This window comes from Varanus komodoensis, unplaced genomic scaffold, assembly GCF_004798865.1.
Source record: "Varanus komodoensis strain SLA01 unplaced genomic scaffold, ASM479886v1 scaffold1, whole genome shotgun sequence".
Classification (NCBI taxonomy): Eukaryota; Metazoa; Chordata; class Lepidosauria; order Squamata; family Varanidae; genus Varanus; species Varanus komodoensis.
Genome location: NW_025335268.1, coordinates 80,607,173 through 80,633,612, shown reverse-complemented (window position 1 = coordinate 80,633,612; position 26,440 = coordinate 80,607,173). Strand labels below are relative to the sequence as shown.

The 26,440-nt window shown below is 38.9% G+C and overlaps 1 protein-coding gene across 7 annotated transcripts; it reads right to left on the bottom strand.

The window, feature by feature from the left end:
* PNPLA4 (patatin like phospholipase domain containing 4) lies at positions 1 to 22,087 on the bottom strand. 7 transcript variants are annotated; one of them, XM_044432509.1, is made up of 10 exons: positions 21,835 to 22,084; positions 20,680 to 20,818; positions 18,228 to 18,538; positions 17,111 to 17,237; positions 11,156 to 11,340; positions 8,887 to 8,981; positions 8,548 to 8,683; positions 6,055 to 6,120; positions 2,636 to 2,788; positions 1 to 1,164 (listed from the first exon to the last, which is right to left on the bottom strand). In XM_044432509.1, the coding sequence occupies exons 3-10, from the start codon at positions 18,384 to 18,386 to the stop codon at positions 1,033 to 1,035; spliced, it is 1,053 nt and encodes a 350-aa protein (XP_044288444.1). In that variant the 5' UTR covers positions 18,387 to 18,538; positions 20,680 to 20,818; positions 21,835 to 22,084; the 3' UTR covers positions 1 to 1,032. The 7 variants fall into 7 exon arrangements, with proteins under 7 accessions (XP_044288444.1, XP_044288453.1, XP_044288462.1 ...); XM_044432518.1 differs by having other exon boundaries at positions 20,692 to 20,818; XM_044432527.1 differs by having other exon boundaries at positions 21,885 to 22,084.
* Positions 22,088 to 26,440: the final 4,353 nt, after the last annotated feature.

Genomic DNA, 26,440 nt, shown 5'->3' with positions numbered 1-26,440 from the left:
TGCAATAAAACAAGCATTTATTCAAAATATTGCCAATTCAATAAATTGATGTTTTCATATACAATCAAACCAGAATAAATCTTTTTCTTACATTGTACTGCCACCACAATTAGAAATGGAAACCTTAAACCCTGTGGGTTCCTAACAGTTTAAAAATCCTTTGGCCATCTCTGCAATTTGGGTATTTATGACCAATTCTCTCTTTTGGAGTTTTGTGGGAAAGGACTGCTTTAATATGCTTCATACATCATCAGGATTTGTTCTGGTCTGAATTTGGGATTGGATCCATCTCACTGTCGCCACCATTTTTTAATTCTACTCTCCCTCTCTGCAATGAATTTTGTATGACAGCAAACAAGTTTTAGCATTCTGAAACACTATACTATGCAAACAAAATGTTAAAAGTTATGCAACATATTTGAAGAACAAGATGTAGTAATGGGTAAACACATATGCATAACAATTAAAAGATACGCAATTAAGCTGTTCTGTCTCCCACAGTCTCTTTATAATTAGAATTTATGCTTGAGTGTACACTACTGTGGGGACAGGAACAGATTTTAAAACCAAAATGAATAAGTCAATTAATGGGCACACACAAATAGGATTACTTGAAAAAAATGTGAATATTTAGCTCTCTGAAGACAATGTATATTTTTGGACCACAATGTGAACATATATCTCAAATGCAATTAATGCTGGCAAGTCTTATTTCAGCATTCCTTGAACTATTGTTGCATAGTGTACTAAAATCATACAGTCCGCAAAAAGCCTTTGATTTTTGTTCATTTGATCTTCTCTTAAAAGCATATCCTCTTACTATAGGAGTACAATTCCAATGCACGTGAACCATTTACAAATTCCATCCAATGTGTCTACATATTAACAGTTGTTTGGTAGCAACAGATGCAATTCCTATGGCATTCGTTCTACATAAACAGAAATTCTGACAGCAATCCATTGGGCTCTGCAGAGTGTTTCTAGCTTTGTTCTGACTGCCATCAGACTTCATTAACTTTGGGCACATATACTCTATTCAAACCAGTTTTCCTTCAATAAAAAATTAATGGTGTGTTCATATCCATCTTGGTACAGTAATTCCATTTTTTCCTGGCTTGGTGGAAATAGAGCCTGTTGAAACCTTTTGAAGTTGGCTGTAGACAACTGCAACCAAGAAGCAAGACAGATGAAGTGCTCGTAATGTTTTTCTGTTTGGGTTAGCTTTACTTTGAGGTAATAAGCTCGTACAGGCCATGTTTACAAATACTTATTATCAGTGAATAAATATGATATACAACATCTTAAGCAAGAATGGAAAAGGAGATTGGATTTTACTGTTCTTCTCATCAATGGATTGTCACTTTAGATTCTACATCTGAAGCTTCAATGGCCCCTGGGTTACATCTTATTCAACAAGAACTCTTATGTACTATGATGCCTTTTCAGTTTACCTAAGTTGGCTAATCACTGAGGAATGTTTCCTTTAATCATATATTTTGGCACTGTCTAGAAGTCACGTCTTTTTGGGAGGAGGTTATAATACAGACAAAAGTGTGCATCTTTCATGTTCACTGATGCCCATGGTCTTATTGCACATTCAATGTAAATGGATTTTCCACACTCTTTTGATAGCTAGAAGACTACTAATATAACATTGGAAGGATACCTACTCACTTCTCATAAAGTAATGAATTGGGAAGCTAAGAACATTTTCAATATTTGAATAGGTGGTAAATGACACTGCTTTTAAATGGATACATACATTGATATTTGGTAAACCTTACTGACATTTATGTATAATTAATATAGTTAAATGTATGCTCTGTGTATGCACATTGGAATGCAGATATCTACTGGATTCTCTAAATATTGCAGTGTCCTCTGGTGCTAAAATGTACATCTAAATATGTATTTAAAGTGCAATCTTTTACATATTTTTTAGACAGAAAATAGTCCTAATCTTCCCAGCATTTCCTGGCTGGCCATGCTGGTGGGGACTTCAGAACTTATTTCTGTCTAAACATGCACAGACTTATACCTTCAATGTATTTTGAAAATAAATACATATTTAAATGTGGACATTTAGCTATATATTGCAATATGCATTTTCAAAAAGTAATGCTCACAGGTTAATGTGGAAATGCAATGCAACTGACTTATGGAACAAAACATAGATTTACCACTCCTCAGCCAAATAAAAAGCAAGTCCAAGTACAATGCATACCAAACTTAAGGGCTATTAAAGTTTCATGCAAAACTTCTCATTACCTCTATGGCTACTTTAAATATACAGTCCTCCATTTGCACTTAGCAGGTTGCTCGAAAGAAGACCTTAAACATGAACAACTTTTAAGCATTTTTATTTCATCATTTGTTCTTTTTAAATTGGTAGCTTACCCAGTCTTGAAGATGTATAACATTAAGAAAAGCATCAAACTTTCACAAAAGCACAGGCTTGATTTTTCTTAATGAAAATTGTTTAATTCTTGTATCTGAGTGATCTATTTATCCTTCATATTAGGAATAAGAGAGGCTTTTTAAAGAAAAGTTAAATGCCTAGAAACATATATTTGCCTCCCTATGTAGACTATTTTGCTGAAGCTATGGCACATGCCACTTCAGTTGCACAACTCACCATTATGTCTTGATTTGCAACTTTAGCATAGATATCCATGTGTCCTTTTTCTTGTGGGCAGATGTCAAATCGACCGCAAAATGGAGACACTGTTACAGTTCTGCCACATGGCAGGATAGGGAGGCCATTGGTTAAGCCACCATCAACCCATTTCTAAGAGGAGGAGGAGGAGGAGGAGGAGGAGGAAGGAAGGAGAAGAAAGAAAAAGAAGAACATGATAACGTGTTGTCAATATTGAAGCTGCTTTTTTGTCCAGCCTTTGTAAAGTTGCTATCCTAGTGAGCATATATGCTTAATAGTTTATTCAAAACTATCTTGGTGTGCAATTTCTTGTTATGATGCCTCAACATCCCCTTTTGGGATACTAATGAGAGACAGTCTTTTGCAACAATTTCAACAGTTTCTTTCTGTAAAGTATGTCATAAAACATTTAGTTCTCATTATTTATTAACTTACTGCATTGATATACTGACCAGTGGCCAAAGCTCTTTAGACAGTTCACAGAATACAACAAGACATCCTTAGTCTAGACTTCCCGGATTTCTTGACTGATCCTATCACCTTCTTTATTCTCTCAGCACTGAAGATGCCCCTCAAATTATATTGTCTGTAGAATGTTACAAGATATGTATGATTCATTGGAGTCTATCAGAGTGGGACAGAAGCTTTATGAGTTGGTTGCCAGCAGTCCATCTTGGGGTCAATAAAGCATAATGAGTTCAGTAAGATAACTGAATTCCTGGATGGGGAATTTGGACTGATGAACAGATCCAAACCAGAGCCTGAAGTTCAGAGGTGGTTCTATCTATATTGCTTTAAAAAAATTTTGAATCTGAACATCAATTAATATCCTCAATTGGTACACAAGATAAGCAACAGTGCACAATTTCAGTTAATAATGTGAAGACTAGCAAACTATCTTGCAATGCAAGTTAAAAAAAATATGTCAGATTGCTTCCAAACGTCAGAAAACATCCAAAGGCCCCCTGTTCTTGTTTAAGACCTGCTGCTTCTTGGCATCTATACAGTCAAAGGCAGTATTTCAAGAAAGGATTGTGAAAAGAGCTGATTAGGTTTAAACATCTAAATCCAGATGATGAGATGGTCTGTTTTTTATGGTACTAGAACCTGATTATCCTATAAAGCTGATTGGTGTGAGATTCAAGACAGTCAAAAGGAAGCACTTCTTCACACAGGAAGTCAAGCTATAGCATTCACCACCACAAGATGTAGTGATGTCCACCCAGTTCAGTGCCTGTAAAAGGGGATTAGACAAACTGACTGAGGATAAGGCTACTTAGTCATGAAGGTTTCAGATTCCCCCAGTTTCAGAAGCAGAATTTCCCCCTTGCTGAGGAACAGGAGCAGGAGGGTGCTAATGCCATTATATCCTATCTGTAGGTCTCCCATGGGCAGCTGGTTGGTTACTGGTGAACAGGATGCCGAACTAGATGGCCCCTTGGTCTGATCCAGCGGGATTTGTCTTGTGTTGCTCAGTTCTTAAAATCTGTCACCAGCTGTGACTGGAATGTGAAAACACATCCTCTATCCTGACACTGGCCGCAGTGTGAACAGCATGCTGGACTAGATAGACCCTTAGTCTGATTTGACATGGTTCTTCTTTTGGTTTTATGGGACCAAAGCCTGGACTATTGTGGCAGAACCAAAGAGGTAAATGAGCCAGACACTGAGGATGTATCTAGCATCCCCAACAACAAATGAGCTTTGGTGCTTGGAACCCTCCACCACTCCTCAACTGTGGTTGAAGCAGCAAACATAGTTAAGCTCAGTGGGACAGCATTTTTCCTTCCAAGAAAACATTTACCACACTTTCTTCCCTTATTGTCAAGCATATTTCTTAACAATTCAGAGCCTGTTGCAAACATTGCGAACATTATTTCTAGTAATTCACATATATATTACAAGTAAAAGTGATATTGCAAAATAGTGTGTCACTAAAATCCTCCTAAAATGCATCACATCAAATATGAAGGCTAAACTTAATGGCATATACATCGACAAGTTAATTCCAATATCTAAATTTATGTAACTATAGGCTCATGCATTTCAGAGTACCATGCATTGCTGCAGGAACCACAGGAAGCATAATCAGATGGGGGAATGAGTAAGTTTGTACTCTTCTTCTAGGCCGTGAAGTTGCATAAGGACCCAGAACTGCCTGTGCTTATTGTAAAAGAAGTCCAGTTCATAGGAGTTTTTTGTACTGAAAAGCTGTATCTGTTGGTTAGTGTAGAGCTGGAAAGAGATCTCTTGAAGCCAAAGAGAAATCCCACCAAAGGCAAAGAGGGAAAAACAGTGACGTCCTAATCCTAACCCTTCATACAACAAACAAACAAGCATCTGTAAAGAGTGCTGCCTTGAACCATGTATGTAATCTCACATGGTTCTTTGTGCCATATTAGATACAAAGGGGTCAATGCCCCAATTTGAGCATATCCAAAAACCAGGTTCTTCTTAAATCCTGTGTTAAGTATTAGGCTACCTCACCTGACTCAATTGTTCCCAGCTGGCTTCGGAATGCAGAGGCATTCCAGCCCAGAGTTGTTAAGATGGACATCAAAACCTGGGCTACTGGTTGTCTCTCTTCAACAAAGTTTAACTCTGGGAATGAATTCTCTCTTGTTAGAAGAGGCGAACCAAAGGTCCATTCTTGGACATTACCCTAAATAACCCAGGGTTTTTTAGTGTATCTACTACTGGCAGTGGGCATAAATCAAGCCATGTGAACCAGTAGGCTGGATCATTCACAGCAATCCAGGGTTAAAAAAAATATCTGAACCATCATTGTGTGTGAATCAGACCAATGGCACTTGCTCTACCCAGAGTAAAACATATGGTCTTAGCCTTAGAGCATGGCTGCTTTCAATTAGGGTGATCCTATGTAGCAGAGGACAAAGTTCCTGTATCTTTAATAGCTGCACAGAAGGATGTTTGGCAGATATAGCTTTTATTACTTCTGCAGCATCACAATATGACAAATTTATCCTACTGCAATTTTCTTTTCTATATGTTCCAGTTCCCATGTTATATCTGTGGTTTGGCAGTAAAGAAGGAAATACTCTTTTTTCCATGACTAATATCCCATTGAAGCATGCAGAAATATCAATAATATCACATGGGTCATGCAGATGATGACCAGCATCAGGTACCACTAGAAGCAAGATGCTCGTAGGATGTTAACCACAGGATCCAGGAACCTGATATGATTGCTGCCGGTGTTACAACAGCAACTCTTGAAGCACAACCATAAGGAACTGGGTTTTAGAGGCCACCATCTTGCCTTCAAGTTGTAGAGATTGTTTCTGCTGTATCTGATCAGCATGACTAGGATTGTAACTTTCACTGTATACATGAAACTGTTAACATCTATAATATATACAAAGTTCAGCCACACAGACCTGTCCTTTATAATCCACAGCACTGAATCCAGCATACAGAGGAATGAAACTGCTTGCAAGCAGGGCCTGAGCAAAAAGGAAAAAAACAAATAACATAAATATTTTGAAGTATTAAAAGTGCCTTTTTGCCTAGATTAATCCTTATTAAATATCAAATCATAATACTATTGCAATCCATGTTTTAGTTTATATTCCTTATTTATTTCCAGTGGCCAAAAATAGGAAGAGCCACATGTAGTACTAAACCATGATTTACTATAACAGAGGCAAGCTTAGGCTTATGTGTTTCCTTTTCCTCTCCTTCTCTGATGAGCTCATGAAGAGATGACAGGCTTCTGCTTCTTTTTAAAATTAACAACCAACTATCATTACATCCGAATCTTAAAATGTGGTTAAGCTTAACTATGGTTTCTTAGAACAAGAAACATAAGAAACGGGATTATTTCAGCAATATATATGTAAGATTAATCACAGTATATTGGGTTCAAGTAACAGGTCAAGCTGCAGTTCAACTAAGATAGAAGTGTGTTTCCGTACTTCTTCTTGCAGCTAGGGATATATGACCCTTGGAAACTTGTTCCACTTAAGCCAAACAGCCAAAAGTGGCTCAGTGAGGTATAGGTATGCATTCAGCTTCTGGAAATTACATAAAATACCTGCACAAGGAGGTATTGGAGCCAAGAACTGTCTGTCTCTAGCAAAAGCTGCACAAGTAAGGGCCAACTCAAATTGCTGTTCTTGTTGTAGCATACAATATGAGGAATATGAAAGCATCTTCCTCTTACTGCATATGCACATGCTTCAGTGTGACTATCTTGAATTTTCTGACAGTTAATTTCAGATTTATGCAAAATTTGGGTCTCTACAAATTGAAAAAATGAGTTTGTACAGTGGTGTCTCACCAGAATTATGCCTGGACTAAGTAAGTTTAATTTGTTTTAGTTATGTATAGTATTTACCCAGCTCTATTACAAGATTTCAGAGCAGCTTATATAAATCAATAAAAACCTATAATAAACAGTAGTCCCTCCTCACAAGCAAACTTATAACATAAGGTACAAGACACAAAAGCAAAAGGAGATAGGAAAGGAGGAAGAAAAAGAACTCAGGCACCAATCCTTCAAGTTACATAGTGGATCTTAAAATTTCCAGCTTGGATAGAAACAGTTCTGGGAAATGAACTGAATGTACTTGAAAACACTAGTACACTTTGTAATGCTTTAAAGATGTTCTCTTGAATGTTTCCCTGATTCTCTTTGTTCTGGACCACAGCACACTTTCTATGAACAAAAAGTAACCAGGTTACTTGTAGCAAACACATACTACAGCTTATTATCTAAAGCAATAGATTTTGGTGGAGAACTATGCTTTTAAATTTATATCTTCAAGAACTAAGAAAGCAACACCACTTCAATGTTCAAAATCTCATCAATGGAGTGAATAAAATTTAAAAGGAGAATTAAAATACTAGATGAGGATTTGAGGGACACTGAACTTCACCTCTCAGCCCTGGCCTAGCCTTCTCCCAGAATCTCACAGCAATGCAATGCTATAACAAAGTACCTGATCTCTACTCACCATCAGTATTTCCTCTGCTAACTACTACTGTCAGGATTTACATAAATGCTGGGGAAACAAAGAAGCTATCACTCTATGCAAATCATTAGGAACTTGCTTGAGATTATAAATATAGTCCTCCAACTAGCTCTATTCATACACAACATGCTGCTTTAGTTTACATTTCCATCTGCAAAAAGTATTTGTGCAGTCAGCTCTGGATGACCATTATGATGTGGATGAAGCTCTGCAGTGGTTTGCTGTGCAGAAGTCTATTTCTGTACAAAAGACCAGGCTGACATTCTCTTCCAACTCTTCTCTTCATTTCATTCAAAACAGAAGGGGGGGGGGCTTTGGCATGGCGACAGAGCATGTGCTTCGCATGCAGAAAATCTTTGGATCAATCTTTTCAATCTCTCCTTAAGACTAAGAAGGGCTCCTGTGGAGAAACCCTGGAGAACCACTGCCAGGTGACATCAGTAATGCTGGGCTGGATGCACCAATGGTCTCACTCAACATAAGGTGACTTTCTGTGTTCCTGTCTTTTCAAGTTCTGTCTTGGATTCCACCTATCATTGTGGTTGAGATAAAAACTGTTACTTACCTAATGCATAATTCTAAGCATGTTTAGACATAAAGAAGCCCTTAAACTCCTAGCATGGAGCACTCTCTCTCTCTCTCCCAGACACATGCACAGATCATCAATGGGTTATTAGCTTTTTTCATGAACAAACAAAGGCCAGTTGCTAAAACTTGTGGAAATATTAGGTCACATCACTCTTACTTTAAGCATGTCAGCAATACTTCTAAAAGCCATGAAGTTACTCAAATGAATAAAATGAAGAATTCTCAGGCCATTGTTAATAAAATCCAAGCACACAAGCCCTGGAGACAGTCATGCATTTCATCTATAAAAGCAATACGCAACTCTCCTACCTTTACAAGATCCTCCCTGGAGGCAAAATTTGAAAGCAAATGATTTTTTCCATTTTTAGTGCTAGTGACTGATACAAAGAGGCGATTTTCTGCTATCTCATGAGCATTAGAAGGGAGAATCAAATCAATGCATCCCCTACAGGAAAGAAAAAAAATAGAATGATAAACATTAGTCAGGCTTAATAATTAAATACCTTCTAAATAATTTAGGAAGAAAATAATGCTCTGTTTCCCCACACTTGCTACAAGAACAAGCCATCTACACAGAATCTCTTCAATAGCATTCCATAAGGTTCTGTATGAAACCAATTTGAAAAGTATATTTGTGAAAATGCCTACCTAAGTTTTGTCATGAAGTCATAGCCTGGTGTCAATGCACCAAAATATAGTTTCCTAGTCTCTTCCGCAAATTCGTAGGTGATTTTTGTACATTCCTGAAAAATGTTTTTTCCATAATTACTGCTTTATACTTATGTATGAAAATACAGATTTATCAGAGTTCGATAAACACTTAATATGAATACGTTAAATAGGTTTAAGTGGTCTTTGAGCCTGCCTGAAAAAAGAGGAATCTTCAAAACTATATAAATGTGCATCACATCCCTTTACAGTGATGACACATCTCTTTATTATGCACACAAATGTGTTCCCGTTCATGAAGGATAAGGGGAAGCCCTATGCATCAGGATGGCTACCTGCAAAACAACTTCTGCTGTGCTATCATTACGGATAAACAAAACAGAATTCAGGCTCATCTTAACCATAGCTTAAAAAAGAGCAAGATTCCCACAGTGGCTGATGCCACAGTAAGCCATAGTTCAGGGATAGGTAAAACAGCATCTCCCATGTACAATCCACATAACTGGCCATTCGTCATGCCAGCTGGAGCTTAGGGGAGTTATGCTCAAAAACATCTGAAGGCCCCAGGTTGCCTACTCCTGCCACAGCTTATCATGACAGGAACCATCTTAACCTCCAAGCAAGTTTGTGCCTTCCTGCTCCTCCAGGTTAAGACGACATGACAAACTTCAGTTAACCAAAACTGAACGCAGAAGTTCCTGCAATCCTCTTCACAGCTGTGTCAGAAAACGCGAGAGGAGATGAGAAAGGCCCTAATGGAGGCTCAGTTCTTTCCCATCATGAGAAACCATGGTTAATTGCAGTGTCCAAATGCGGGTAATACCTCATCTATCTAGTTCTTATAAACTCTACAAAACTTAGTTCTCATCCTTCTCTTGTTCACCAAATAAATACACCAACTAGAAATAGCCAGCCAATTTTTAGCATTATCTTTGAATCTCATACATTTAGGACTTCCATTATAGGAGTATTCTTAAAAGATACTAATGTTATTTTCATTTAACAAAACATCTCTAATTTTACTGAAATATACTGTAATTAAATTCTACCTAATGCAAACAGCAAACAAACAGAAACCATCTTCACAAGAAAACAAAAATCTTTGACTCTAGCGAAATAATCAGGCAGATTTAAAGCTCTGAAAACTGTAGTTGACCACTTTCAGTTATTTTTAATGCTAGAAACTAGATGCAATCTGCTAAGATGAATGGTGATAAAAATGCAAACATGAGTTTAAACAGCTGCAGAGAACATATGGGCTTTACCCATGGTAGTGGAAATTTAAGAGAAAATTCTTTAAACAGTGGTGATCTCACCAGTGCTTTGACTAAGTCAACTGGCAGTAGTGATGAGGGGAAAATATGGTACAGGGAAACAAGGGTTATAAGACTTTATTTATTCTTATTATTTGGTCAAATGACAAGATCAATAGATAAATTCTGATCAGATATAATATTTTGCTGTTCAGGTTCAGTGAAAAACAATAGCAGTATTGAAGCAACTGAAAGGGAAAGGGAAAAACCCTACATTATTACATAACATTTTAAAGAAAGAAGCATTTGTCTTGAACTGTGTAGTCATAGAAATATTTTGCCAGGGAAAACACCTCACCATTCACTGCTGGTTTCCACAGATATGCAAGACAATGCAGTAATAGCATTCATGCCACCAGGTTTTTCCCACAGATTATTTGGTTTCTTAGTTTTATCAGATACAAATCGATGAAGTTGATAATAACAAATTGCATGATACTCTTTTCATTTCTTAGTGACAGAATGCTGCCAATTTCCTATTATACTTGCTATGACTAGCAGCCTATCTTAGCTTTGGGTTGACATATAATGCTTTTATAGTAAATATTTTAAAAGACTGGATTGACAGAATTTATTATATACCTATCCTCAAATTCTCCTTCTTAACCACATAACAAATCTTCAAAAACACATACTCCTAGGTACATGCTATTAAAAGTGCTTGAATAAAATTATAGAAGCCATTGTATCAATGTCAAGAAAAAACTTTTCACCAACATTGTCCATTTCGTTCTGTATGCTCTTTTAATATACCAGATAAGCAACAGAAATAGCATAAACACAAAGAATGCTTTCTAAAACTCCATGGTTACAATCAAACGTTTTGTTTGGAATATGTTACCAAAAGGTCCTGTTGTTACAGTTTGAGTTGATAAAACTTAAAATGAGTAGGCTTAAAGTATCTTTTCAAAAGTAGATTTTCTTTTTCCAATTACCTCTATATTTTCTGGCACTGTTAAAAGAACAGTGGCAATCAAAGATCCTGCAGAAGCTCCTGCAAAAGCCTTCACAACCTTCAATACCTTCTTACCATGTCTGTACAGAGCAGATGCTGCCCCCAAGTGGTATATCCCCAGAAACCCACAGGCTGCAAATGACAAGTTGAGATGTTTCATTTTTGCTGTGGAAAGAAGTTTAGCATGGATTATTTAAGATCCCTGGCCCCTTCAAACACCTCAGTCTGATTCTTAACTTAAACCTAGAATAATCAGCACACAGTCAACTTTTAATGTGACAAGCCACCTCAGATTCCTAAAACAAATTCAATTATTAAGTCTGACATTCTTCAAAATATAAATCAACAAAATGTTGCATAATTTGAGTTTTGCTAACCAAAATTTTAGTTTCTTCTATACAAAAGTACTATCAAAGTGAATTTTAATCCAATGTAAAATTAAATCTCTCACAATCTAGCCTCTTCTTCAAATAGACATTGTTCTAAAAATACCCAGTACTTTCAGTAATTTCCCAAGGCTTTTAGAAGTGATGACACTCATTAAAATGCTTACACTTCCAAGCTACTACCAAAATGTTGCCTTGCAGTGTAATCCTATGCATGTCTATTCAGAAGTACGTTCTGTGGCGTTCAATGGAACTTAGTACTAAACAGGAGGCAACATGCTTCCATGGAATTGAGCCCCACTGAACTCATCATGTCCAATGGATATGATTGTACTATAGACCTGTAATCCAATACCATTTCATAGGCCTAAGCACCAATGGAAACATTAGGACCTACTTGTGTGGATTGTGCTGAAAGTCTCTGGAAAGCTTACTGTATTTACATATTTCATTTTATTCAGAAACGCTACCTAGGAATCTGGGGCAACATTATTTTGAATATTTATTTAAATTTAGTGGGGGAAGGCACACATTACAGTCTGCATCAGAAAAGACAACATTAATCAGACCATGGCAAATAAAGTCTGAAAACAGAGATTGTGCAAATCAAGGGAGGGCAGTCCCACACCTCAAGTAATATTTACAACACAATATCCATGAGCCATCATTACATTACACTTCTTCCCATCCCTGCATGAGGCAGCCAATTACGTGGTATGGAAACTCACATGTAATGACATTATATTGTGCATTACACATTCATACCTATTACCAGGATAAGAGAAGGTCTGTAGTTTCCAGGTGGTCAAAGTGTGTACTTTCCACCTCAAGTTAGACTACATAAAACACAATAGTTCAGCAAAAATATGTAAGAAGAATACAGTATGAGATGGATGGTTACAAAAAGATTTAAATAAAATAAACCCAAATAACAGAACGGGCATTGATTTAGTCAGAAATATATATGAAACCTCCTGTTAAGTCTGTAAAAAGTACCAGAAACATCTTTCAACACATTCTTTCAGATTATTTCTATATTTGCATTATGTTCTCTGTTAATTTTGCATACAGAACTTTAAAAATGTGTTAAATAGAACAGTGGGTTAATATTACTGTTCTAATTCATTTGAGTTTAATTTACCAGCAAGGAAACACAAAGAAACTGGAATTAAGACAAAAGAGATAAACTGCAACAGGGGAGGGGGATGAAATAGCATATGGTTCTCCCTCCTATACTATTAGCTCTGAAAATGTCTTCAAAAGACACGTAAATCTAATTAAGTATATCATTATATTTCCTGTAGCTAAGCCTGCTGCTTGCTTTACCAAATCCACTAGAATAATACGCCTTTTAAAAATGTATAATTTTCCTCATGTAATCCACTTATTTCACTGTCTTCTTTTTCTGTAGGTTTTAACTTCAAAAATAGCATAAAATAAATGCAAAACTAATAATATTGGATGCTATTATGTTTTCAAGATTAATAGTCGAGACACAGTAAACAAGATTATTTTAGGCTTGTTGAACTCCATCACAACTCTCCAGTATCAGGGGGCAGCAAAAAGCACTCATTGAGTCCCCCTGTGGGATGAAATGTTATAGATCCATGACATGCGGACTTCAAGTTGTATGTCCTGTCCCATCCATTGTCCACGGTGGCTTTAGTGACGCATCCACTGTTGGTTGAGGAACTGCAATTCGTTAGGCATACTAAGAAAATGAGAATACTAAGTTTGGCTTAAATCATTCTCCCTACCTATGTCTGTCTGGAACCGTAGAGGCCAGAAGATTAGCAGACAGCAGCTAGCTCATGCATTCATTCATTCCCATGCCACATTTCTACCAAAAACTGGCACTCAAGGCAGCCATTTCACTGATTTAGCAGCTATCTATCTATTCAGATTTAACAGAAGCATATTACGTCAACGCAAAAATCTACCCACCAAATTATAAATTACCAATTCCTTTTGAGAAAGGAGACAGACTGCAGACCAAATTAACTATGTAACAAGCAAGTAAAGCAATATGTAAGAGATAAGTAATTGAAGAATATGAATCTTTTATGTAGTCAGGGTGCTGTAGGGAACTGGGAATGAAACAAGTCTGAAGAGAGTCCCAGAAAGCCCCATCTTTTAAAAAGAAAGACAGCAGAAATACTACAGGAAAGAATTAAAACTTCATGTATTCAACACTTAAGACTGTAGTCTATTATTCAATAAAAAGATAAATGGAATTACTTATAAGCAAGTTAAATAATCAGATCCTAGTTAGTAAGTTACATAAAGGCAATGTTTTTACTTCGAAAACTGTTCTATCAACAAAGTTCAATTCATACATGGCATTTTTAGATTCACAGTCCTAGACTGGCATACTGCTAAAGCCATTGCTAAGATGAATGAATGTGCTACCATGTCAGAACACCACGAACCAAAACCAAGAACCAAAACATCTGAACAGGTTATAGCACTAGGCTGAAATCAAGGAGGTTAAATTTCAGCAAGAATAGTCAATTTAGGTTCAAAAAGAGGCCCTGAGCAAAGGCCCAGAGAATGGGGCAGATCTGCCTTAGTGGCAGTATGCATACAAAGGATCTAGTGTCTTAGTGGCACACAGGATGAATGCGAGCAAGCAATGTGATGCTGCTGCTAACAAAGCAAGTGCTATTTTAGGGTGTATTAACAGCAACATTGAGAAATAATGAGAAGTAGTAGGTCTACTCTGCACTAGACATGTAGGCTACTGTGTCTATTTACTCGGCATACTTAGAGCTGGGAGCAAGAATGAAAATGAAGTCCTAGCAGCTATAGTAGAAAAAGGTAAGGGATACAAGAACAATGGGATATAGGAGAGCTGTCTTTGACTATCTAAAGGTCTGTAATGCAGAAGATGGAGTACATACCAGACCCTGTGGGCAGAAATTGCAGGGAAGTGAATTTTGCTTAAACCTATGACATAATTCGTAACAGTAAAAGGAAGGAAGAAGAGTATCTGAGGATTTTACTTCACTAGCTGAAACGGAGTAACAGTAAAAGCTGTTTGAAAATGGCTATCATTTACAAAAAGTGGTCTAGAAAGAAAGAAAGGAAAGGAAAGGGGGGAAATGGGATGAAAGGGCACAGCAAGCCAAAACATCTCTTCATCTTGGCTCAGGCCTGCAGTGAGCTACTCATGGTTGCCCACCATGCTGCCTTGGAACTGGTGGGTTAACTGGAATTGATTATGGTTCAGACATGCTCACCAAGAGCAGCAAGCTATTTTTGTTACCTTTGCCAAACAGCTTGCTCACTGTTGCCCACAACTCATAGTGGGGAAAGTTGTGCTAGTCTGACAAGATGCCAAACAAATCCTATGCTGGGTTCACACAAGATGATAACCCATTGCATATAAGGTGAGTGTAGGCTATCATTGAACCATGGGTTGTTGTTTGAACATGGGTTATCATGTTGCTTGTACCCGGTCACACTAACAAACCCTGGTTTGTTAGCTGCAAACAAACAATGAATATCATGGGTTCTCTTCAAGGCTTGGTCACGTTTATCAAACCATAACTTGTTAATGTGGCCCAGGTCAAACACCACATTTAAACAATCCATAGTTCAAACTCACACTCAACTGATACTCAAGACCTAAGTATGGGTATTGTGTTGCCCGGAAACAGTCCATGAGTTTTCAGAGTGGCTTGTTGGAGAAATGCAAGCATCCTGAAGAAAGTGGTATGGAGTTGGATAACAGAACAACCAACCATAACTCACTACCCATGGTGGGTTGCTGTGTCATGTCAAGGAGGTCATTACCTCAGGAGTCAATGACCCTGAGAGAATTTAAATTGGGGCTGGATAGTGAACTGTCCTGAACAGTTTTTTATTCAATTACATTGTACACTGTAAATTAATCAGAGGCTGCATTAGATGCTCATGCTTCTTTCTCTAAGTCTATTCTGGTTACTTCAATTTATAGCTGCATTATGGTGATGCAGTTATTGGCAGGTAGCGCCAGAAGGAAGTCCACCACAGTAGAAAAAGGAGAGTGGCTAGAAGTTGGCCATATATAGCAGAACTAGATAATATTTGGCTTCTTTCTGATCCATAATTATTTTTTCTATATACTTTTCATAACTTACAGAAATGTGCATCTGTGCCATGCTATCTAGGTTTTACTAACTTTAACTTAATTCTATTCATATTTACTTGCACCTGACCATGTTCAATTGATCTAGTTCCAGATAAGTTTGCATGTTAGTACACCATTGCTTACATCAATAGAAATAGAACCCTGAGCATGTGCTTACTCAATTACATTTTAAGTATTAAATTTGTATTTCTGTGTTGAGCAGTTTCGTCCTTGGGTCAGGAACAGAATTTCAGCCCAACTATAAACTTTAACTCAATGAGTATGCTAAGGAATATTCCTGCATAGCATTAGGAATACAGCTTCTGCAAAGCTTAGGAATACAGTTTTTAGAATTATTAATCACTATGCTACAGTGTTGCTTGAAATTTGGCTACTATTTGTATGCATTCTTAATAATCAAACAAAACTTTAATGAGTGAATTGCTATGCATCTCCAAAAGCCTCAGTATTGACAGACATCTAAGTGTTATGTAGCATTATTTGGGTTATGTCTTTGAAAACTGGAAATGTAACTGAGTATTCAAAAGAAGAAGTACAAGATAATAAACATTTACCAAATATTGGATGGTCTCTGTAATACTGACATTTTATCTTTAGCAAATACATTAGCATACATATTCCCAGTTAGTTTATACTTGTTGACAAAGGTCTAAGTACTGGCTACATTCACATCAAATTGAATGTGATGTCTCTAGCTTATATTATGCTTGTACACAACCAGCTTCCCACCCCTGCAGCCATATCCTCTGTATCTACAGCCACAAAGAAGAGTCCAGAAGCTTTCACTTGCCTTTGACTAATCGCAGTTTGTTGTGGCATCCAAGCCTGGACAATCTACGGTTAATATTAATGATGATTACTGAAACGTGGTCAACTTCTACCCTAGTTTTTGACACTGTCTTGTTTTCACTAACCACAGTTAAGAATAAACTCTCCTGGTTGGAAGAGAACATGCATATATCTTTTTATTTAAACGGCATTTTAATTGTTAGCTTATTTATTGATTTTATATCTTTGGTCAGGGTGTTTCCAATTATATTGTTTTTATATGATTATATGTTTTATTTATTGTTGTAAGCTGCCCCGAGGCTTCGGCGAATGGGGCGGCATAGAAGTTTACTAACTAACTAACTAACTAACTAACTAAATAAATAAATATTGAAAAATGTAGTTGCCTGATCTATTTAGCTCTCCATTTAAGGAGAGATCTGTGTGTGTGTGTGTGTGTGTGTGTGTGTGTGTGTGTGTGTGTGTGTGTGTAAGTAGCTTAAGATGCAGTCCTATGCACGTTTAGACAGTACAACTGGGTAAAACCTGTTGGGAATTATGGGCCATCTTTCTGTCTAACCAGACATAGGATTCCCCACTTACTGTTTAAAGGCAACTGGCGTTCTAAGAGAATAACGCTCCTGAATACCTTCCATCTCATGCTGTCTTCCACCATGAGGTTCCTTGAATGCTTTGTCATCGACAATACTGCCTCCTTTGCCATTGGCACATGTTGCCATATCCATTATCAGCCTTTCATTCTGAACTTGAGAGATCTGCACATGCAATTAGAAAGTTAGCGTCTTTGAATTACAAAAGCAAAATAATAAAAACCACAAAGAATGCCACGTTTTTTGCTTTCAGTGTTATTAAAAAAATCTGAAGTGCAAGGAAATTGTCAGCTTTCTTTCACTGCTAAGTAAGGAAACACTCTTCACCCAATAATTGCAAGATATATGTCCTTGTGGTTTTTTACAGTGTGCTCGTACTAGAAAACAAGGATTTAATCTGAAGAAACAATGTTTCCAAGATTGTAACATGTTGCATTAGTTGCACAAACAGTTCGTTAGTTCTAGTTTCTGCTCAGTATGATACAGATGTGGCACATGCTTTCATCCAGCAAAGCCAGTTCCAGGCATGGGCATTGAGTGGAAAGAAATTCAATTAATGTCAATGGGCACTTTTTCCAAGCAAGTAGAACCAAGCTCATAGGCTGAAAGTATTGTCACTATTGTCACACAATAAAAAACTCTATTTCAATGTTAAATAAAATTATCCAAATCTTTGGCTGTCTTCCTACTGCTTTCCCCTTCTCTGCTAGTCTTAGTCTACAATCCTACATATACTCATTTGTATACTTAGGATGACTGTGTTTGTTTCCTGCCAGCAAGAATCAACTGCTTTATATTCTTCTACTACTCCATAGTTCTAGATCTCCAAGGCACCAAACCTACTCATTTTTTCACAACAAATGTTCTTATTGTTCATCCTCTACAAAATTACATTTTCACATATATGACAAGATTCAAATAAATGAAAGGGAGATTCCTTGGATAGTACCTTAAAAAATACATATACTCAGGCCTCATTTATGCAAATTGATGCATCAGTACTAAACCTTAAGAGTAAATCAATAAACTGAACATGGCCCTTGGAATTGGTGGAACTGTACTTGCTCCCATTCTAAATTAAATGAGTATTCCATTTCATCTGAAGAAAAGTTTGTAAGCACAACTATAGCAGTTCAGAAGTAGATGAATACTCACCCTGTCTGTGGAAAAAACACGGAAAGCTTGTAAAATACAACAATGATCAGAATCTTTCCCAAACTTCTGGATTTTAAGGAACAGAGTACTGTGTAGTCCAGTGTGCCTGAAATAAATCCATTGCCTTGGGAATCGATATATATATTTGTTGGCCCACATTCCTCTAAGTTTAGATAATATCAGGACAAGCTTAAAGAAGATACATCTTGCTGTCCCCCAACAAAAAGGATAAGGCACGTAAAGAACTGCCTGGCAATTTTAGTGTAGAAAACACATTGCTGTAGGCATATTTGTTTCCATCTTGAGGTTACCTGGTGAAAAGCACATACAAGCAACAATAAATAGTTGTCAGGACACTGCAGACTAATGAACTAACTGTGCAGGAGGATCAACGTATTTAAAGCCAAAGACTCCAATTAAGCAAAACAGCAGTTTCAAGATCAGGGACTCAAACGTGCTTGGGAAGACAAAGCATAACACTGATGAATAGTTTTTTAACACTTCCTGCACTATTTCTTACAGGCCCAAAATTGCACTTAAGCCAATGAAAAACAAGGACATTTATTTTAAATCAAATGGTTTCAGTGTGGTTTCTGATATGGTTGTGGAGCAGAAACAGCCTGAGTCACTCTAGTGGGGTGAGTGCTACCTTGTTAGTTTCCCAGGAGCTCTCAACAACCTCCAACATCATCTGCTATGGCATCCTGCTAAGGCTGTCTGGCCAGGGTGAGTAGGACCTAAAGGCATGGTATTACAGGGGCTCCAGTCAATCCTGGAGGAAAGCATCCAGGTGCTGGAGTTGGGAGACTCCTGTTCTATTACAAGACCTGTGGCTTATGGGATGTCATCTTGTCCCTTATGCTTTTGAACAACAAGGCCAGAACACCTTTTATCATTTTTAGCATTTGCCACCTGCCTCCCATATCTGGAGGATATAAACTACACTACTGCAGTGCACTTGGGGCCACTCTGGAAGACAGCTGGAAGCTTCGCCTGCTGCAGAGTGCAGCTGTTTACTTGCTTTGTGGTAAGAAGATTGGCTGCATAACCCCAGGACTGTGGCTGACATGATTGCCAGGCCCACCTCAAAGTTCTGGTACCTGTACAGGTGAGAGCCTATGTGGCATGATGGTTATACTGTTGGCCTGGGTACCAAGGAGACTGAGTTCTGTTATTAATATTATTATTAGATTACATTTCTATACCACCCATACTGGGAGCTCTCTGAGCAACACTTTAGCTCACCCATCCAAATTTCAAGCAGGCCCAACCCTGCTTAGCTTCCAAGTTTAGGCAGGATCAGGTGCTTCAGGCTATACTTCTAGACTGCACTTCTACTTCACTGGGTGTCTTTGGACCAGCCACTCACTCTCAGCCTAACCTACTTTACAGGCTTCTTGTTGTGAAGACAAAATGGAGTGGAAGACTATGTAAGTTTGCTTGGGTTCTTCATAAGAGGGGAAAAGGCAGATATAATTATAGTGCAATAATAATAAATAGCTCGGGAGCAGCTTCTTTGAAGAACTGCCTGCATCTTAATGAGCCTGTCTGTCTATAAATATGAGCCATTGAGATCCTCTAGCCCACCAGCTAAGATCTATCAGGATGGCAGGCTAAAGAGACAGGCCATTTTCAGTAGTGGATCCATCACTGTTGAAGTCCTTGCTACAAGAAAGCAATTTGCTCCCTCCTTCCTTCAACCCCATTGCTGTTGTATTGTTTCATTAAGAGCAGAATGTACTGTTGTGAATTTAATGACTTTAGTTTAAATCCATCCTGTATGAACCATTTTTAAAAGGGAGGTATATGAAGTCTGACAGAACCAAAGATACACACAGATGGAACTGCTATCAACATACAACTACAATATCATTATAATGAGGTAGCTTGCTTTTAAGATTTTCAAACCTGATAGGAGACAATACTGAGCCCATTATTGAATTTCACAAGAATGTGCTTCTACACATTTCTAGGTCCACTCTATCGTCTGACATATTCATATATTTTATTTATCACATTTCTATTCTTCCCTTACTTCAAGGAGGACAAGGCACCATACACAATGTTTTATTAGTGTATTCTCAGGTAGATTAAGCTGAAAAAAGTAAACCTAGAAAGTTTCTCAGTTGAACAGCCCATAAATATTAAGAGAGACATGCAGTGCAATCCAGTGCATGACTACTCAGATGTAAATCTTATTTATTTCAGTGGGATTTACTCTCATTTCAGTTTGCATAGGATTATAGCCTAATTAACCTAATGATATACTCCCAAAGCTATCAGCCATAATACAGCTTACATCAAAGTAAATTGTTCACGATCAGGACGTTCCACTTTAAAAATCTTAAGTACTGCCGGAAGGACACAAACAAGAGAGCTGAAAAATGTACATTGCAGCATTTTAAGAACAGCACACAGAGGTTTAAAGAATATTGCATTAACTTTTCATTACCTATTACATTACCATTTCATTTTATCTGCTGTTCAATAGGAAGGCATTCAACATGCAAACTTTTTGGAGAAAATGCACAGAGGGGAAAACTGTCAATCAAAGTGATGCCTGTCACACCGCTTTTGAAGGCACAGGAGGCCTAGAAGAAGAAAATAGCAATGCTATCATAACCACAAGTTGCAGCGTTATTGTGTGATAATATGTTTAGAAAAAGTGGAAGTTTGATCATCCTACTGCCTATTATTTATCTGGATTCAATAGGCAAAGTATAAGGAGAGAGAGAGAGAGAGATCTGATAGCAAGAAGCCTCAGCCTTGTACAGGGCAAGCGCCCATTAGTGTCAGTCACAATTGGTTATTAAGGCATTACTAACAAGGACCAGGACTGAGCCAGCATTCCAGAGATTTAAGGCATCATAATTTCCCACTTATTTAGCTAAACCACCCAGCACTTTTATCCAGTGCTAACAAATCTAATGAGCTTGGTCAAGGAACTGAACTTAAATCATTCCCACCACATTGATCTAGCATGCTGAAAACTGGCAGAGTGCAAGCAGAAACCGGTCTGGCCAGTCTCCCTTCTCTGTCTCTTTTGAAGTTCCCCGTCTGGAACTCAGGCATCCCTTCTAGCCTGCTTGAGTGCCTAAAAAAAGCCATCGGAGAAAAGTGTGTGTCTCTGAATTTTAAAATGCCCATTATGAAGTCAGTGCTATGGCTCTTCATGATTTGTAAGAAGGACCTCCGGCTTAAACTTTTCCCGTCTGCTCTGAAGTCAGATCTGAGTTAAGAACTCAACAACTATGACAGTTGTTGTTGTTGTTATAAAGAGTTACTTTTGTCTTGATTTTCAATCTGGTGCATTGCTGCCCTCTTGATGAATGAAAATATAACTGCTTAGGTCTGCGATGGTCACAGACCATTATGAACCAGCGGCTCCGCAGAGGTTCCCTGGAAGAGGGTCTGGGGCCCCAGGGGGCAGCCCATGCGTGGTCGCAGAAGACCCTAGATCCGGCGCCTACGGATGTCCTAATGGCAGGCTTTCGGCAGGGCTGATGAAATGATTCAACAGAAGGGAGGCCAGGAGGGCCGCTGCTCGGCCAGGGAGACGGCATAAAGGGCAACCAGACCCATGCACAGTAGCCCCACCTTTCCCTACCCTGGCTTCCAGCAGTCGCTTGGGAAAGACCTCGCGAGCCAGCGACCCACCCTGCCCTGAGGGCCCACTCAGGCTCGCTCCGCCACGATCCTTCGGATCGACTCTAATTGAAGCCGCCCAGCCCCGTTGCAGCCCGCTGTCACTCAAGGCGGAAAGAGGGCTGTCTGGAGCTTGGGCGCCGTCATGTGCACCGCAGCGGAGGGGGAGACGACGGGGCGGCCTTTGCTCGACTCCCCCTGCCTGCCTCCTTTGGTCTTGGCCCTGCCGCCTCCTCTCCTAACACAGAGCCGAGGCCGTTTCCCCAGTTATCACGTTTACTTAGGAAGCGCAGCAGCTTCCTCGTGTTCGGCTGGTTTCCTGCTCTCCCTTAAAGGGACAGGGCATACAGACGGACTGGCATTCGCGTCGCCTTTGCGTGTCGTGCGCTTCACGCATTGTTTACACTACGCTTTGCCTCTGCAATTTTGTTGTAGCATGCCAAGGGGGCTTTCCACGTTTTGATCATCGCAGGAAGCAGGGGAGAAGGCAAACTGTAAAGGCAATACTAACTAAGCAAACAACCTTGTGAGGTGCGGTGGCTAGATGATGGAATTGAGGGTGGTTTTACATGCTTCTTCACCATAAGCATGCATGTTAAGGTGGACGGCAGAAAGATTTTGCATTAGAGAGGGAGCATGAAAGCAACCTCCCCCCCTAAAAAAAAGAAGTGTGGATACTGTTAAAGATTTTGTTGATGCTGCTTTTAAAAAATGGGCCTCTGAAATGGTGATGCTTTCAGTACTTTGCTTTTAGTTTTCTACAAACCTGTAGGGGCCAAAGCCTGGGAAAAGGCCAACCTGCAGCAAGAAACAGGTGCTGTAAGTCTGGTTTGGTCAAGCAGGTCTGCTGTGCTTTCTTCTGCAAGGTGTAAGGGTGTGATCCTGTGCAAGGTTAGCTAGAAATAAATTCTAAACTCCCAGTATTCTCCTGGGATTTCCTGGTTCATGCTGCTGTTGTTGCATCACATTTGTATCCTGCCTTTCCCCTCTTCTCTGCCTAACTGTGCAGAGGATTGTGCCCTAAATGATTTCTCATTCTGGAGTGTTCTCATTGCTTGTTGTAAAGTCATCTCTGACTTACGGCAATCCTTTGAATGAATGTCCTCCAAAATGCCCTGAATTTTACAGTCCTTCTCTTGTAACTCAGGCTGTGGTTCCTTTATGGGCATTATTCATTCTTCAGTGGCAGGGCGGATTTTCAAACATTCAGAGTATCATTAGGAGGATACACAGATGCATCTTCTGTAGCGCACATGCACGTAAATGAACATGTGTGTGTGTCAAATGCCGGTGCACTGCTTCCATCCATTCATATTGTAAATGCTGCTGATTTTGCTGCTGAAGTTATCACATAGTAAGTGCACTATATGGCAGTTGTTCTGCAGAAACTGGGGTTAAACATTGGATTAAGCATACTTAATTTAGTATTTTTAGTTTTTAAAACAGCCCAGATCAGTTTGCTAACACTGTGTTCAGGGTAAATGAAAAGTCTGTGAGCTAATGGTATGGAAAAATGCAGTCATCATTGGCCTTATTTGTTGCAGAAGAATCATACTAGTACACAAGGATTCCCATTAACAAGTATCTTCATAACCTATTAAAACTCTTACTGCCGCTCATCAAGCCTTAGAAGAGAGGCATTTCAACCTTTCAGAAAGGAGAAGTAGCTGTACAGAGGTCAGAAAACCACAAAACAAACAATTGTAAATGGGGGGGGGGATTTTGTTTCACGTGCTCCCCAAGTGAACCACTCATATCTAACCATGCCAGATATGAGCTGCTAGTCCCGCAGGCCTGATGTATCCAAGGCACAGGCCCAAGAAAAGCCCTTAGCTACATGAGATTTCCACGTATGCTCAGTCAACTTTAAATATATCAGTGTTTTTTTTTTGTCAAAAATAAATAAATAAAGGTGCCGGAACTCATGTCTTGAAGTAACACTTTTACACTAAAAAAGATTTTCTATTCACCAACTTTTTTTGAAATAAAGAACTTATTTACCTTTTGCACATAGCCAGTCACTCTACACACACATAAACATAATGATCGCCGCCGGCAGTAAGCACTCAGCGCGCAACCACACACACCAATCCCAAGCGGAGCAGCGCCCTCACAATCAGCGTGGACACACACACAAGCAGCCCGCAGGCAATTCAAAATCACTCCATTGGAAAAATCCGTCAAAAAAAGGTGCCGAAACGCTGTACTGGTGCATTCTACGACAAAAAAAGCCCTGAAATATATTGACCACATTTGTTGGGACTTACGAAAACAGCATGCATGTAAATATTGTCCAAGGCAGCATTCAACTGGCTCATGAAGCACTACATGCAAATGGGCCACTGTGCAAGTAGTAGGTGCATTTGGACATGACATTGTAAATGTACAATGCTTACCTGTCGTATATTTCAGGCCATCTGCTGGCTGGGACATGCTTCCCATTTAGAGAACATCTAGGTTTCAGTCCCTCTTGTATTTGAACTACTGAAATGTTGAACTCATAAATATTCCATCTTTTGAATATTTGGAAATGTGTATCTCTAGCTAGCTTCACTACTTCAACATGACCTTGATCAAAGCCTTGGAAGCAGTATCTATTTCCAAAGATTTCCAAAACAAGCAAACAAAAAACATCAATGCTTTTAATATGAAAACAAACAACATGCACCACAACAGAATTCTGGAAACTCTTGAAAAGACAGTAACTGCTGCTGGAGCTTTTTTATTAATGCTGCAAGCCAGCTCTGGATCCCCAAGAAGACCAGAGGTGAAGAGAATGGTACCACACTGATAATATTTGTGCTAGGGAAAGAAAGGGAGTTTATATTGACACAGCAAGCCTTTGAAGAAGAAACAAGACTTCAGTTCTCTTTATATAAAGCAAACACAGAAACTATGTACGCTTCCTTATATTGGAAATGCAAAAGATAGTTTTAAAAAGCCCCAGGTGATATAGGAAATCATGCCGTTATACAATCAGTGCAAGGAAACTGACACCAATATACATTCCTTCAAGTTAATATGGAATGGATCTTCCTTTCCTTTCTTCCTGTTTCTCATTCATAATTTTTAAGAGAATTCTAGTTGTTTACCCTGGTCTTGCCCTGATTATTATCAGACTGGGTTGCAGGTGCAATTGTAGGTTTTTGCCTTATGCTTTTTTTTTTTTTTTGCATGTTTGTTTGGAAGGTTTGTCACTTTTATTACCACATCATATTTTATCACATTAATTTTATTGTTGTAATCAGCATTATCTTTGATTTTTCTGGATTCACTTTTAGTTCCATTTTTTTCCAGTTGCAATGTATGACTGTGAAAGTTGGACCGTAAGGAGTGCCGAAGAATTAAGGCCTTTCAGTTGTGGTGCTGGAGGAGACTTTTGCGAGTCCCTTGGACCACAAGGCAATCAAACCAGTCAGTCCTAGAGGAGATCAACCCTGATTGCTCTTTAGAAGGCCAGATCCTGAAGATGAAACTCAAATACTTTGGCCACCTAATGAGAAGGAAGGACTCCCTGAAGAAGAGTCTAATACTGGGAACAATTGAGGGCAAAAGAAGAAGGGGACGGCAGAGGATGAGGTGGCTAGATGGAGTCACTGAGGCAGTCGTTGTGAGCTTAGGTGGTCTCCAGGGGATGGTGGAGGACAGGAATGCCTGGAGGAGTGTTGTCCATGGGGTCGGATACGACTTCGCGACTAATAACAACAACTTGACCAAGATGGAAGTCATTCAGAAGAATGGTGCCTTCTGAACAGCCAAGCCAGTCATTCCAGCTGAGAATTGAAGCTGATGTACAGCATGCTCCATTGTAACAAAAATAATTGGGATTTCAGATGGAGTAAAAGGCAAAAGAGTTATATTATTTGAAGAGTACAACAGCCTCCTCTTCTTCCAGGATCTCATGCCTATATTTCCCCACATCATTGGTGCCAACATGGACTCCACCCCTGCACTATCTACAAGATGGCATGCGATTGCCACCAACCAGGCAGATGATTTACTGTACAAGTGCAAGCTCTTCACAAATGCAGCTATCTTTGTGTCTGTAATGATCAAATGTCCTTGTACCAGAGACACATCCTCAGTGCAAGTGGATAGCTGTTCACCTTCTAAGGACTGAGCCCCTTCCAAGGGATCATCTCCCTCTTCCTCAGAATGATACTCTTCTTTCCTGAGACACCCATTTTCCATGACAGCAGAGGAGCTGTCACCCAGGAGTTGGAACCCTGCTATTGGCTCTTGAGGATCTTGTTAGTCGATATATCTGTCTCTTTGCTTTTCCAGGTCAGCAATGAACTTGTTCCCTGAGAACCAGGAGCTCATTACATAACTTCTGTATCATACATGTGGTACTCAGTATAGTACACTGGATAGTTCACACAGCCCTGCTGGCTTTCTAGCTTCATAACTGGACTTATTTGGTATTATTTTGGGTGTTTCCCTGGAAAACTAACTTTTTACTGGTAAAAGGTAGTGATTTTACTTTTAAATATTAATTTAAGCTACTACAAGGATGGAAGGTATAGTTCTCCACCATAGCCTTGTTGATGAACTTTCATACTGGCTTA

Excerpts from the sequence above, each read along its gene's own strand:
- PNPLA4 (XM_044432509.1), bottom strand. The coding sequence starts at position 18,386 with ATGTGGGCCAACAAATATATATATCGATTCCCAAGGCAATGGATTTAT. Across the intron at positions 8,684-8,886 it reads GACTTCATGACAAAACTTAG|GGGATGCATTGATTTGATTC; the intron begins GTAGGCATTTTC and ends TCTTTCCTGTAG. Across the intron at positions 1,165-2,635 it reads TTGCAAATCAAGACATAATG|TTGTCTACAGCCAACTTCAA; the intron begins GTGAGTTGTGCA and ends TCTTGGTTGCAG.